General features: G+C 35.8%; 1 protein-coding gene across 2 annotated transcripts in view; it reads right to left on the bottom strand.

Annotated features, from left to right (window-relative positions):
* Positions 1-14,909, bottom strand: part of PHF3 (PHD finger protein 3) — a 37,605-nt gene that overhangs the window by 864 nt on the left and 21,832 nt on the right. For both annotated transcript variants that reach the window (XM_017739231.1, XM_017739232.1), the window contains 12 exons: positions 14,541-14,862; positions 13,317-13,494; positions 11,647-11,797; positions 11,364-11,520; positions 10,205-10,321; positions 8,020-8,151; positions 7,256-7,388; positions 6,563-6,755; positions 4,832-4,979; positions 3,645-3,734; positions 2,204-2,399; positions 2-1,042 (listed from right to left, as the gene is read on the bottom strand). In XM_017739231.1, the coding sequence (XP_017594720.1) occupies positions 2-1,042; positions 2,204-2,399; positions 3,645-3,734; positions 4,832-4,979; positions 6,563-6,755; positions 7,256-7,388; positions 8,020-8,151; positions 10,205-10,321; positions 11,364-11,520; positions 11,647-11,797; positions 13,317-13,494; positions 14,541-14,862 (2,858 nt within the window). The remainder of the gene's footprint in view (position 1; positions 1,043-2,203; positions 2,400-3,644; positions 3,735-4,831; positions 4,980-6,562; positions 6,756-7,255; positions 7,389-8,019; positions 8,152-10,204; positions 10,322-11,363; positions 11,521-11,646; positions 11,798-13,316; positions 13,495-14,540; positions 14,863-14,909) is intronic.

Consider the following 14,909-nt stretch of genomic DNA (forward strand, 5'->3'; position numbering starts at 1 on the left):
GCTCCGTCCTTGCTTTCTGAAATATTAGTCTGCTGGCTTCGTCCAGCTGCCTGTCGTGGGTCTCTTTTAAGATTAATAAATGGTGGTGATTTAGAAGTATTAGCAGTAGTACCTTCAGCAGAGCCTACATTAACACTGTTCTCATTGGGTTTTTTTCCTGAATTTGATGAGGAAGAAAAGCTGGAATTTGTGCTCCTTCTAACTTCCTGTGCAACACTATCCTTTTCCAGTAACTGTCGCTTTGGGTCATTTTCTTTACTTTCTTCAGTTTCTTTATTCTGTGACTGAGCAGACAAATTTGCTAAAAATGCTTCTGTGGAGACATCTGGAGGTTTTCCCTTAAGACTCAGCCCCATCAAAGAACCAGCACTTCTTGAAGAACCTGAGGTCCCTACAACTGCTGCATCCACAGTTACAGCAGCATTAGTGGATTCTTGAGGATCATCCAAACCAGTCTTTGCTTCACTAACTTCAGCAGTTACATCAGCAACATCCATGGTTTCTTCTTTCAAGGTTGCCTGTTCATTTAATAATGGTATGTCTTCACTAGGACCTGCTTCTGACTTGCTGTGCTCATAAACCTGCCCTGTCGTACCCAACAGGCTTTGAAGAATATCATCCACTGGCAACGGTTTATTTGCCAGCTCCAGAGTAGAAGGCTGGTTTTCCCATCCAACCAGGACTCCAGGAAGAAACCTGAGAGGCTTTGGTGGTTCATGTTTGGTACTTTCCACCAATGGTTCAATAACTGCTGGAGCATCATCTGTATTAGACTGCTGTGGTTTATTTCTCTGCTTGTGTAGCACAGTTGTGAAGGAATTAAAAAAATTATTTTCCTCTTCTTCTTCTAGTGCCAAATCATGATGAGAGACTTCAGGTTTGCTTGGCTTGCTTTTCTTCTCTGGTGGCAAGCTACTCAAGGTACTTTCAGCAGCTTCATCTGCAAAACTACTGGTAACACTTGAAACAGCAGTAATCTGCCTCTTCATTTTCTGGCGAATTATCAATCCCAGTAATAAATTTGGTCGATGTATTTCAATCCCTGTACAAAATTGTAACAGCAATTTATCATCTCTTTGTATTGTGGTTAAGGTAATAAATTTAACAAAAATAACCCCCATACACGTACAGTGTACTATTGAAAGTAATAATCTTATGGTATTTGAAATTGTTCTGCTTGTCATGTTAACATTAACAACACTTAAAATAATAAAAAGATGTATTTCCAATATTGAAATTATGACTTCAAGTACTGCCAATTAAAACTGTTTCATACACTGTAACTTCCAAATAGAAAATACCAGAGAGTTATATAGGACATCTAATCTCATCAGAAACAGCACAGAAGTTAAACATTGTGTTAGTCTAACATAGCTACAACATGCTAACAGTGGTAGCAAGGTATAATAGGAAAAAAAAGTAAACGGAACACTTGCAAAAGCGAAGTCTCCTCATCAATTTGTGTTAGACATACTTCTTCAAAGATTTACCAAGAGCAAATTTCAGAAACATTTCCCTCATTCCAGGAAAGGCACCATGCTTCAAGGCACACTATTACCTATCTCTTCACTATCTAGTTTGTTCTTATAGTTGCAAAAAAACTGAGTTGTAGCTCATTCTCTCTTCATTTTGGCTCTGCCTATCTCAAAAAGAGAGATCATCTACAAGTTTTTATAACCAAGATAAACTGATGCAAAATAACTCAGGTGTAAGCAGAACAACTGAGAGCCATTTCCAGACCTTTTCTTTCTTGCCCATCTACATTTTAAACTTTCAATGAATTTTTTGTAAGGAACTTTGGAATACTTTAGAAAAAAAGGTTAGTATGTTTCAAATAATGAAAAATACTATTTTAAATTGAGAGCATCAATTTGGAACTCATGACTTCTACCATAGTCCACTTGTGTGACTGAGTTTACTGACATTGAAACCTACAAAGCCACCTGTATTAGAGAAAGAGGGTAGCAGACATAAAACAAGGTTGCACACACTAATCTTTTAGTCTTTGAAATATCAGAATAATCTAGCAAGGGGTAATTAATGTCTTTTCAAGGAAACTAATATAATAATACTATGGAAAACTCATTACATATTTGAACAAAATAGCTAGCATTTTAAAATTTTATTTCTTCTTATATTTCTGTTGCCAACTTCTTTAAGTAGCGTTACAATAATAAAGTTCCAATTTCCAAGCTGTACTTACCAGGCCCATCAAAAGGCACAAGATGATGAGGGACTTTATCTGAGGAACCTAAAGGGATGAGGTACAAATCTTTCACTTGCTTCATGTTATTGGCCGCTACGCCGTAACGTTTTCTACTGCTGAAATAGGCGAACAATAATGCATAGGAGATCTGATCCTCTTCAGTTACTGGGGTAAAGCGAACCACACAGATTTCCTGGTTACAAGAAGAGAGAGAAAAAGATGGTCAAGTATATTTTTCCGTGAAATGTTATTTTTTTTACTGACTGCTCTTTATTTAAAAGAGCAGTGCTGAGGAGAAAAAGCTATGCCAAAAAGGCAGAGAACAGAGGAGACAGAAGGAGCAGAAACATGGCCAAAATTAGTTCAGAACTAGATAAAACAAATAGAAAGCATTTAGGATGAAAAAATTAATTGAAGTGCGTGACAAAAGAGACAATATTTTAACAGCCAGCTAAATAACAAGTTTTAGGGAAGCCTGCCAGCTTCCAATGAAGTATTCTACTCCCTACCCTAAACATTACTAGAAAGCTGCATTTTGTAGTCTGTTGTGCCCAAGATATCCACTCATAATAGTGGAAGACCAGTCTTCAGATCCCAGAATTACACCCAAAGCCCAGCTCAGGAGTTGATGATGCTGATGCTGTTTAATGGCTTAATGAACAGCCTGGAAGTCTGGACATAAGACCCTCTGCAAAACTGAGACGGCACCTAAGCAGGGGCAGTGGTGCACATGCTGAAGGACTGGCGGCCATTCAGAGGGACCTCAGGAGGCTGAAAAAAAAGGCTGACCTTTGTCAATGTCAGCAAAGGCAAAATGCAACATCTTGCACTTGAGCTGGAGTAACCATATGCACCAGGACTGGCTGGGGAACTGACTGGCTGGAAAACGGATTGGCATAAAATGATGTGGGGGTCCTGGTGGACAAGCTGAGTATGAACGGGTGATGTATCCATGCCAAGAAGGCCAACTGCAATCTGGTGTCAGAATCAAAGTAGCCAGCAGACCAAGGGAAATGGCTATTCCTTTCTATCCAGCACTCGTGAAACAGCATCTGGAAAAGACTTCCTAGTTTTACGTTTCCCAGCACAAGGACAACTGGCACACACTGGGACAAGTCCAGCAAAAAGCTGGATTTTTTTGCACAATGTAACTCTACTGAAAATGAAAGGGTAACACTTGAGATGTGAAGTTGTATCCAATCATTCATGGCAAGTTACTGTGTCAAAGGAAGACAAGTATTCTCACACAGCAAATGACAGTTTAAGGTTAGGTAGGAAGAAAGTAAATGCCAGCAGTTGCTACCCATCCCATTCAACATAACCATGAGATATTCCTAAAGTTCACCTATTTTGCAAATGTTTCAGAGAGAAAAAAACCAAGTCTTTACAATGACTAAGATGCATATTAAACAGCAAGTCTACTACGTAAAATTCTTACCTTGGTCCCTGAAGCTTTGATTTTTTCTACATAATCCCAGACAGTGTGGGGAGATATCCTGCCACCTACTTGAATGCTATCAGGTAAATCCTATGAGAAAGGACAACAGAAATATGAATCCAACATAAATATTGTGGTAAGTCCTTCATCCAGTATCTGTTTCATAAATTCAAAACATACTTAGTTCTTTTGTTTCTTAAATTATAATTTAAAAATATCAGTAGAAGTTACAACAGAAAAAAGAATTTAAACTCTGGACCTTTAAGATATCAGTGCAAAGTCAATGATATGTACTAAATTAGTTATTGTTCAATACTGTTCATCTATACCTTGCCAAAACTATTCCTTCTGGTAACATTAACTGCAAACGTAACTGTACTGTGCTCTGGAACACTCAAACTATCCAAAAGATCACACCACAATGAGAGCTCCAACCCATGTATATAATAAACTTTCAACATCTTCATTATGAGGGGAAAACATAACCTACATGTGCATGTATATACAGATGTAAATTCTTCATGGATACTATTGAGTTCACTGTTCCCAAGAAAAAGAAACAGACTTTCACAAAAATAATTTTTTGAAATAAAGCAGAAGAGTTTTGAAAAGTGCATCATACTCATATAACAATCCTTTAGTATTAAGGATTACTGCATGGCCTGCACTTCCCTGAAGATCTACAGCAAAGTAAAGACAATCTTACTAATAGAAGACCTAAGCCCCTTTAATTAGAAAGGTGATGCATCCTATGTAGCTGTCAAGAAGAAAAATGGAGCCTTATAAGCTCTCTGATCCATATTTTGTGACATGAAGACAACTATTATAAGCAGTTGCATGCTTTTATTGTCTCTCAGACACAGAAGAGAACATTACATAAACTTTTTTTTTAGAGACAATTTAGTCACAACGCAAGGTTAGGACAAGAACTGCCACCAGATAGGCAAAAAAAATAAACTCCATTACGCAGGTTTCTGTTATAGATGGGAAAATGAACCAGAGGTTCATGTAATGAATGCTTGACTTACAAACATAGACCTTAACCTATGTCCTCCCACAAATACTTTATTCAGTAAAACGGTCATGCGTCACTGTCTTCCGTCATTATACTATTATTAGGGTATAAGGTAAACAAGTTGGCAAAATTAATAAATGAATTGTTCATTCTTTGCAATAAATGTAAATACCTCTGTTAAATATTCAAAGGAGCCAGAAACTGGATAAGCCTTAATAACAAACTTTGCTACTGAAGGCATATTGATAAAGCCCTTCCAGATGAAATTCAGGCGTGCCAGAAACAGACTTTCACATTCCACAGTACCAGGTGTTTCTGACCTAAAAAAAAAGACGAACAAAAACCCACTTGGTTTACAACATGATATATCATGCAAGACAGTGTAAATCATCATTTTTCTTTATCACAGAAATGCAGTATTATCAAGAATTTTCTTTTTCAGTTAAGCATATTTGAGGGTCAACAAAAAGAGACCAGCAGTCAACCATGTTTCTCATCTTCCAGTGGAGTACCTCTGTGGTACAGGAAGGACAGTCAGATAAGCAGCACATTAGTTCACTAATCTATCTTTTAAAAACAGAGGAGTTGTTTAGTCCAAGAATTATCAAATGCTACTGAAGAGGACACAAACACGCACAGGTGCTGCAGAGACAGCAGTATCTTCCCCTGCTAGGGACAAGATGACAACACACTGCCTGCTGGCCTATCCTGTTTTTCTATCTCCTACATTTTGTGCCACCACTGTCAGTCCACCACCTGAACGCCTATGTCACCCTACTCTCTCGTCCCACAAACTGGCTCCTCATGTCTTCTCACCTATGCATCATTTCCACACCTCCTGTAAGTGCCTCCTCCCAACTCCACCTATAGAAAACCATTTTTCCTCCCTTTGAAAAAAAGCCTCAGTTTTGTCAACAAAGCAGCTGAAAAAATTAATGGGATGACTTAAATAATTTCACAGGAGAGTGTTTCTCAACCTGAGTGTTTCCTTATGAAAAAGATTACACATTTCAACATTTCCCAATATGTTGCTATCAAAATATACTAGGCATGCTATTAGCAGTTTTAAGCTGCTCAGTAGTACCAGATATTGTGCTGTTACAGTAACAGGGTAACCTACGTTTATTTCTGTCTACACTGGAAATTACCTTGAATCTGCTGTAAGCTATTCAAAAACCAAAGTTCACTGTCCTTAGTAAAAGATCACACTGCCCTGATTAAGGCAAAATTTCAGCATGAACTCTGGTCAATTCTAAATAATTGGGAGTTTATGTTTTTCTAAAAAAGCCTCCCTCAAACCAGAAAGAAAGTCTCATAAACTGCAATTTCCTTTTTAGCGAGTAGCAGAGTGTGGAAGAAAATGAAGAGAGAGCTGACAGCAAATACAACAAAACATCAAACAAGCTGCTGTTACCCGTCATTTCTAGAAAAGCACTACTTTGGAATTTGAAACTAGCCTGATTTATCAGTGTAAATGCTCTGTTTAGAGCAATCTCAAATTCCCTGAATTTATATATACACATATACAAAGGCACACTCATTTAAATGAAGCATTATACATACTATATGCCTTAACAGCAAAAGGCAATATGAAATCCATATACTGATTTTTTTTGTAATATGAACTCTTTTTAAACCTTGTTGCACCAGAAAACGTTGTTTTCTTGGGGAAAGTAAACTATGTGGTAATTAGAAGTTTGCAATGACAACAATGTATGTAGCATTATGTATATAAATGCACATCATTTACTCCAGCAGAGAACTCTGTTCTTAAAATGTGTACAACTTCAAGTACCCAAATGGATTAATGAAATGCCATTAAAAAAGCAGCTTTAGACGTAGTAGCTTAACACAATTAATAATGTCTTTCATTTAAAAATACTGTTTCTACAGCTTATATTACTTTGGGAGAGGTGTGAATGATTTTGATGAGTCTTGCTTATCATCTTCCAGTAATTCTGAAGCTAAAATACTTGATGTGGAGGAGAGTGCGTCCGCAATGCTCTCTGCTTCATTGTCTGACTGCTTCCGTGCAACCCCAACAGACACCTTCACCTTCTTCGCAGAGAGGTCATCAGTAGGTGGTGCCATTCGGCCTGCACAAAAGCAAGTGCAACGGCTTTCATTTTTTATTAAAGAAACAAAAAGAGGACTTCCTCTGAACACAAGGAAGACACACCAGAAATACTACATATTGCCATTGAAGTGGGATAGGATAAGAAACTCACATACTTCACATATATTTATATAATATATAAATTAATACATTGTATATGTTTATACAGTATTAAACATAAATTTGTCACTGCAATGGCATAGGATAAAGAAATGAGGAATGAACAGTAGTATGTACATCCACTATAGGGATTTCACTCTCTGAAGCTGATTTTTTTAAAAAAGAAGACAAGTTTATGCCAATAGACTATCCTTTTAATAGTCTCTTCTGTAAATTATGAAGTAAAACACTACTTCCATAACTTTGTCAGCAAACTAAGTAAAAATTCACATGTATTTTAATTCTTGAGGTATATTGATATTTATTACTGAAAATTATAGAAGCATGATCTATTTATTTTCATGTGCTTTCCCAAATTACCTATGCAGATTTTGCAGTTTAGATCAAAGAGATGATTTTTATGTTGACTTGTGGTGTCCGGAGATGCAGATTCGTTTATTTCTTTATCCTTTTCAGCTTCCTCTGACTTCTCAAATAACTTCATATTAGGTTCCTAAGAAAAGTCAAACACATTTCAGTTAGCCTTTTTTTTATCCCTCTTCTAATATTCCTAATATTCCTTAAAATGTTTATGGTGTTATCCTCCCTTCAGACATAAACTTCCTTCAGCTGTAAAGTTCTATCACAAAATCTACAAATGCATTACAATAACTAATCAGTATTCTCAAATATCACAGAATGAACTAGGTTGGAAAAGACCTGTAAGATCAAGTCCAACCTATGACATAACACCTCCTCATCAACTAAACCATGGCACTGACTGCCATGTCCAGTCTTTTTTTGAACACATCCAGGGACAGTGACTCCACCACCTCCCTGGGCAGATAATTCCAGTGCCCAATGACTATTTCAGTGAAGATTTTTTTTTTTATCTTTAGGTAACATTTAGAATATTTTCTAATTTCTACTTTCTGTTTTCTACTACTTCATCATACAGTCACAGACACAACATAGAAGGAAGGGAATCAACAAAATCACCAGGCCAAGAAGATAAAAGAAAAATTAAACTCAAACCAGACCTAACAGGTAATTATAGACCTGAACAACAAAATCATAAACGAAACACTTTATAACCATGTTGTCTATGAACTAAATACACTGTAGTGCCATGCTTTCTTTTCTACCTGAATTTCCATTACTTCCTCTTGTTCTTTCATTGGTGTCTCACTTTCTATTTCTATTTCTCCTTTGTGAGTAATTTTTGTGATAGGTCTTCTTTCAACCTCCCTCTGTTCTTTCTCAATCATTTCAATTGTCTGTGAAAACAAGAAGTTATGTGTAATTATTCCCATACAGTAAAATTTGGAAATCCAGAAATATAAGAGCTAATAGTATTGCAATTAGGAAACCCTCCAGGAAGAAAAGTAAGACATTCTTATTTTGCAAGTGTCAAGAAGCTTCATAAAGGAAACATGCAAGCAGCCTGTCCAACTTCTCCTACAGTGTAGAAGCAAGTACTTACCAGGCATGCATTTAAATAAGTCATAAAACAAACCTTCAACCCTAAATTAAAGTACTGGCAATTCTGATTTCCCAAGAACTAAATAAGAAAGAAAAAATACATCCATTCTTTCCCCATAATAATAGGGACAAGGTAAGATATAAATATATGCAGATTTGTATCATTTTTCAAGAGCTTCTTTTTAGTACATAAATCTAATGCTTCACCTCAAAAAAAAAATCTAAAGGTATTCTTAAAAATAATGGAGATGTTAATTCTGATCAGCACTGCTGCTTTGCTTTCTTGCAATAAAATAAAATATATAAAGCATTATTTCTAACATTGCCTCTTAAAGCACATTTCCATTTCTTACACCAGGAAGGGGTTGTGCTGGCTGTCCCAAATATCTTAAGCCTGATTTACTAAGGAAACAAGGATCCTATGATTGTTTTATCTGCCCGAAAAATACCAACATACTTTTAAACATCCTGGGGGAAAAAAAAAAAAATAGTGAGTAGCAGTCTCAATGCCTTGCTTAAATAGTAACATGAAAAATACCATCAGATGATACATTCCTATTTATTTTACAAGCTTATAGTAATTTTGAAGCATTTCTCTGAAATAATTGGGATCCTTCAGCAATCTTTTGAGCAGCATACACTTTTGTTTGGAAGATATTTCTCATAGCAGTGGAATAGTATTTTGCATGGTCTGTTTTCAGAATTTCCCTGATGTGTATAAAAATAAATGTAAAAAAGATCCACTACAAAAAATGGGCTTTGGATAGATACAGAATAAACAAACTTTTCCTTCTTTATAGGTCTTTGAAACAACTTCAAGATAATCAACAACTGTTTTTGCATAGAAAGTACCAAAAGTTATCATGATTCATAAACAGGTCTAGCCACAATGTGCAATGACAAGGAAAAAACACAGGAATAATTACTACTGCAATGCACACTGCAGTCTCTGAAACAGCATCCCACTCTACCTTATCAGTTACCACCAAACATTCATTCTGAGCACACAGATGAATTTACACTAGTCAAATATCGTGCTTTTAGGTTCTATGATGCGGAATATAAATACCAAAGATTCTGTCAACATAAATCCACATTTTGTAAACTACAAAATTTTTAATGATCATTTCCAAGCAGCTGCAGTTATCGTCAGACTAAATGCACAATAAATGGGGCAATGTCTAGCAAAAAGGAATTTTCTATAAAAATAATACAGGTCCTCTTATTCCTGTTTCTCCTTCTAAACTCTCAGCACAGTTTTAGAGAGTGACTTTCTGTTTCAAGAAGTCATGCTTAAATTAACCTAGTAAACTTCCTGCACTTTCTTGGTTTTTTTTGTTTCTTTGTTGTCCCTTTAGGCTGCTTTTTCGACTGGCAAATCAGGTTTTCAGCTCTGGATTTACTTCTTGGGGGCTGATTTGTAACGCTTCAGCAGTAAGTTAGAAACAACATCAGTCTGCTTCGGTTGGGTTGTCCAAAAAGATCTCTCTCCCTCTTTAAGAAACTGGTGTTTATAAAGCTCCAGCAACAGCTTTAAAATCTTGCGGAAAATAAGGACAAAGAAGCCTTCACTCTTGAGACAGAAAAAAGAAAGAGCAAGCAGCAACAAAGTTGCAAGGCAACGGAAAGTTCATGGTTTCCTCCTTTCAAACTCTTGACTACACTTTCACTTCTGTCCTAACAACATCTTTGGATTTTCAATACTAAATTAATTATAGACATCCTCCTGCTTGGTCAGAGCTGCTTTGTGCAACATCCATTTTGTTCTTTCTGCATACACTTAACCTGCAAACAGAAGTTAAACATGCTTAGGTTATAAAATAAACTACATAAGTTGACAAATCTCACATGTCTGTTTTCTCTCTGTCTCCAAGCAGCCAGTTCTTTCGAAGCCAGTTCTTCTGGGCTCATTTTTATTAGATGGTCAGGAGTAACCTCCCCTTTCAGTACTTTCTTAAATAATATCTAGAAGAAAGAAGAAAAGTAACTATTTCTATCAAGACAAGAACAGCTTGAAGCAGGAAATAAATCAGAGAAGTAACATGCAACATGCTCTGTACAGTTAAATGGAGTGTGTGGGTTTGTAATTATCTCCACTGCAGGAAGCAGTACTAGATTTTATAACATAAAAAGCTTCATTCCAGAGCTCCATTTATTCTACATAACAATGTATCTACATATACCCTTAATGATCCAATGTATAATTAACTACCATTTCAAAAGAGAGAGTTTATGCCCACTGCAGCAGTAACTCAGACATTTTGCTGTTTTTTTTGAAAAGGTGCAAATCCTCTGCATCATACAAGAAAGAGAAGAAAGTACCAAAGAGGATATCTGTGCTTCTTAACTAAATGAAGTCCTAGGGTAAAAAAAAGACAACGAACTAATTTAGCAGTATGAGCAAAGAGAAAACAGAAGTTAGCTGTTAGATAAAAGTTAACATAGAAGTTCTTACAATTTACAGTTGGCTACCTGTAAGGGCAAAATACTATAAACAAAGCAACTTGATCAGAATAACTGATAAAGGACAAAAGACAGAAGCTGAGGAGGTATGATTTTGAACAAGGGGTTCATAGAAAGCAGAATAGAGAGTGAAGACCAAGCTTGAGAAATCTGGGTGTGAAAAAGCACAGTGAGAAGATCCTGGACAGAAAAACAGTAAGTGCAGTAAACATCAAAGAATTATGGGGGGAACAGGAATATCTAAATAACAGATCAGTAGTAAAGACAAACACAAACTAGGCAGGCTGTATCTACTACACTTTAAAACCAAACAAAAAAAGGTACACTGGGAGCAAGGAGTTGGAGAATTAATAATGCGGAAGAACACAGAGGACACTGAGTGCCCAAAGAGCAAACAAAATTATAAAAACAAGGAAACCTAAAAAAACTCCCTGAACAGGTTAAATTGCAGGAGGATTTATAATGTTTCTATATTGAAAACTGTTCCTTTAATCTACAGCAAATCAATGATTTCTGCAAAGGACAACAGACAAATCACACATACATTATTTTTAGGATCTTTCAGATTGAACATTAAACTTCTGTACTTGTTCTTATACTTTGCGTCAGTGTCACGAAAAAAAGAAAACAGCTCTCTTTCAATCCTTGTGGCAACTTTTGCCGCTCTCTCCTCAGGAATCTTTAAACTGGAGTCTGTCAATCTGTAAGAGAACACAATGGCAAAAATTACAAAATACATCCAAATAATTAACAGTTTTTCCTCTGCCTTCCAAATGAAAATATTCATAAACACAAATTAGTAATTTAATTTCTTAATATATCTTTACCTTTTCATCAGAATTTCCTTAAGAGATTGCTTAACACTTTGTCTTATCTGATCAGCAGAAGGTTTGGAAGCTGGCACAGTTGGCAGGTGTGTTGCACTAATGGATCCTTTCTCATTTTTTTTTTTCTTAACTTCTTGTTTCTCATGCATACCTATCAAAACACACAGTTAAAAATTCTAAAATCTGAAGTAACTTTATTTATAAACTTTTGTCGCTGATGGAATTACTTTCATGAAGTTTTACTTCTAAACTGCTAAGAATTGACCATCAAGAAGGAGTGGACCCCAGGATGGATGGTTTGTGTTTGGTTGGGGTTTTTCTCTTTTTTGGTTTGGATTTTATGTTACTTAGATTAATACAGAATAAAAACTTCCTTAGCAGAAACAGGGGGTTTGCCCTTTGACCTATGGTATTTTCTTCTACACTAAACCAAGATGACCAGTGCTTATTAGCTTGATCTTAAGGATGATTTTTTGACTCTGAATTTTTGTAACAGCATAGATTAATTTTTCAATGAATAAACTGAGAAATAATATACTATGAAGCACATATAAGCATAATAAGCTTTACTTTAAAATACCATTTTACATTAAACGTAGCATTTCTGCATCTGTTAGCCATCAAAATTATTTCAATTATCTCATCTTCTGATTCAGGTAACACTCAAGGTCATTTTAAGTTTTGTGTCATACATAATAAAAATAATGGATAACTAATCAAACTAAAATTATTAAAGCCAAATTACTAATTTTCAGAGGGTCAACTGAAAGCTCAGTTGTGTCAGCATGTGAACATGTCACGAATTTCCAGCAGTACCCTTCTATTTAGGAAAGCATGGGAAATAAATAATACTAATTTTTTCACTTTATACTCAGAAAAAAAGGAACAAATTGAAGACTGATAAAGATTTCTAGAATGCATCAGCATTGGCCAAAGACCAGAAGAGCTAAATTAGATTCATTTTTAGACAAAAATTCAAAGCTTGAGTTTCAGAGTAAAGACACAGTTCTCACACAAAATCTCACTAGCTTTGCTGCTGAGATTTCTGTCCCAAATGACAAAAACTTCACATTACAACGATCTGAGAAGAAAAATCCTTCCTGGAAGGAAGCTGGGGAGAGGATGGAGGTTGCTGTGAGGGAAAATATGTCCCTTCAACTTTTCGAATGACGTTTAGATGAAAATCTGATGACTCAGCAAGCAATATAATGTTCCCCTTTGAAATGACTTGATAAAATTATTTGTCAATTTGTGCAAAAGCCATCAGTAAGTCAAAATATAATTTATACAGCACTGAAATCAGTTTTATATATACAAAGCATTTCATAGTATTTTATGAAAGAGTATTTCAAAGTCTCATGCAATGTAAAATAAAGCTTAGCACAGAGAGGTCGATGTACTTTTTCTCCCACTTTTGATTATGTGAGCATCCTCTACTATTGAAACAGCAAACACACATCTACCTAGGACACATTTACCTACTAAAAAAAACTTAAAAAGAAATGAGAAAAAAAGATCATAAATGTTATGGGAACAAACAGCTCTTCAGATCATCATCACTTCCACTATGGCATGTGATTTGAAAAACTGATGCTATAAACAAAGTTATCATCCTTTACTGTTACATAGATGTGAATTGCAGCATGGAGGACATCCCCAAACATTGGTACCTGATTTTGTGGACCTTTCCACTGTACTAATGGATTCTTTACTTATTTTTTCATTTTTATCTTCAGGGGACCGCCGAGGAATTACAGCAGTTTGTGATCCTTTCCGAGCAGGAACATGCTGCCCTTTTTTAGTATCTGAGTCTCTGGACTCCGGTAAGTTCTTCCCATCCCCAGATTCCTGAAATAAACATTTACATATGTAAGCATGCTACTGAATGCTACAATCAACCTCTACGTAATTACCACATTTTTCCCATTTTTTCCTTTTTACACTGTACAATGTATACCCTGGATGTATGTGCTACCATATAATTTTCTAAAGAGTTACTGAAAAATATCCCAAATTACTGCCAAGCATTGCTTAACAATCTCTCTTAAATATTGGCTCAAGATACAGCACAGGCAATTTGCATTTAAGCTCTGTGTTGGAAAACCACTAAATTTGCAGTTATTCTAAAAAACTCAGGGATACCAATGAACATCCCTTAACCAGTTTTAGCCACAGAGGTCACTGATGTTTAGAAAGCATACGTAAACCAAAATTAAAAAGAACAGCTTACATTCCAGAATTTCAATACTACTACTCAAAAATAAGATAGGATTACTGATGATTGTTATCATGAATATGACATTATATACTAACACACTAAAGAACTGTCTCAATAATCTTTGCAAATTATCCTTTGGTTAGTAAAATTAAACATAAAAAGTAGAAAGGCCCCAATCAAAGCACTAGGCATTTTTTTCTACATACAACCTGAAATAAAAACAGGTTTAACTAAAAATACTGTTATCATATTGTTTTACAGATACTTTAAATATCTGCAGCTTATAACATACAACAAATTGACAGATGTCCTATAATGCATTTAGAAATCTGGAAGAAAAATGCGTTAGGTTCTTCACCATTTCTACATACACCTGTATGTATAGGTTTAGATACACACTCAGGAGTAGGACTTCAATGATCCTTATGTGTCCCTTCCAACTCGGGATGTTCTATATCCATGTCACATGCACATATCCCTGCTCGATGTAAGAAGAGTTTAGCCATACCATCTTGAAAGAGTCAAGCCAGTTAGAAAATGAAGTAACTTTGCAAATAATTTAAGTTTTAGATTAGATTCACAAAGACATCTGAAACATGGTCTATTAACTGGCAGTGGGACAGGCAGAAACCTTCTAACCCCAGTAATTAAGAGAACTTAAACCATTAAGACTCACCCGTCTGAAGATTTTGACTTTGTGCTTCCCAATGTCCTCCGTTTGCTTTGTTTTTTCAGTCGTATTTTGATTACAAGTAGCTGTTTGCTTCGATACCCCCAGTTTTTCACACTCAATTGCTTTTTCTTCTTTATGCTCAAGTTTCATTTGTGTATCTGGTACATTTTGATCAAAACACTCCATTTTTTTGTCTTCTTCAGCACAGCACTTCACACACACATACTCTTTATCTTCTTCACCCATCTGCTGTGCTTGAGAAAGGCTCAATCCAACACAATCACCATGAAACCAATCATCACATCTACCACAACCTACCATAAACCTGAAAGCAAAATAAGATGTAAGTCAGTGAAAACTGTGAAAGAGGAC

Source organism: Corvus brachyrhynchos, unplaced genomic scaffold (genome assembly GCF_000691975.1).
Source record: "Corvus brachyrhynchos isolate BGI_N302 unplaced genomic scaffold, ASM69197v1 scaffold136, whole genome shotgun sequence".
Taxonomy (NCBI): Eukaryota; Metazoa; Chordata; class Aves; order Passeriformes; family Corvidae; genus Corvus; species Corvus brachyrhynchos.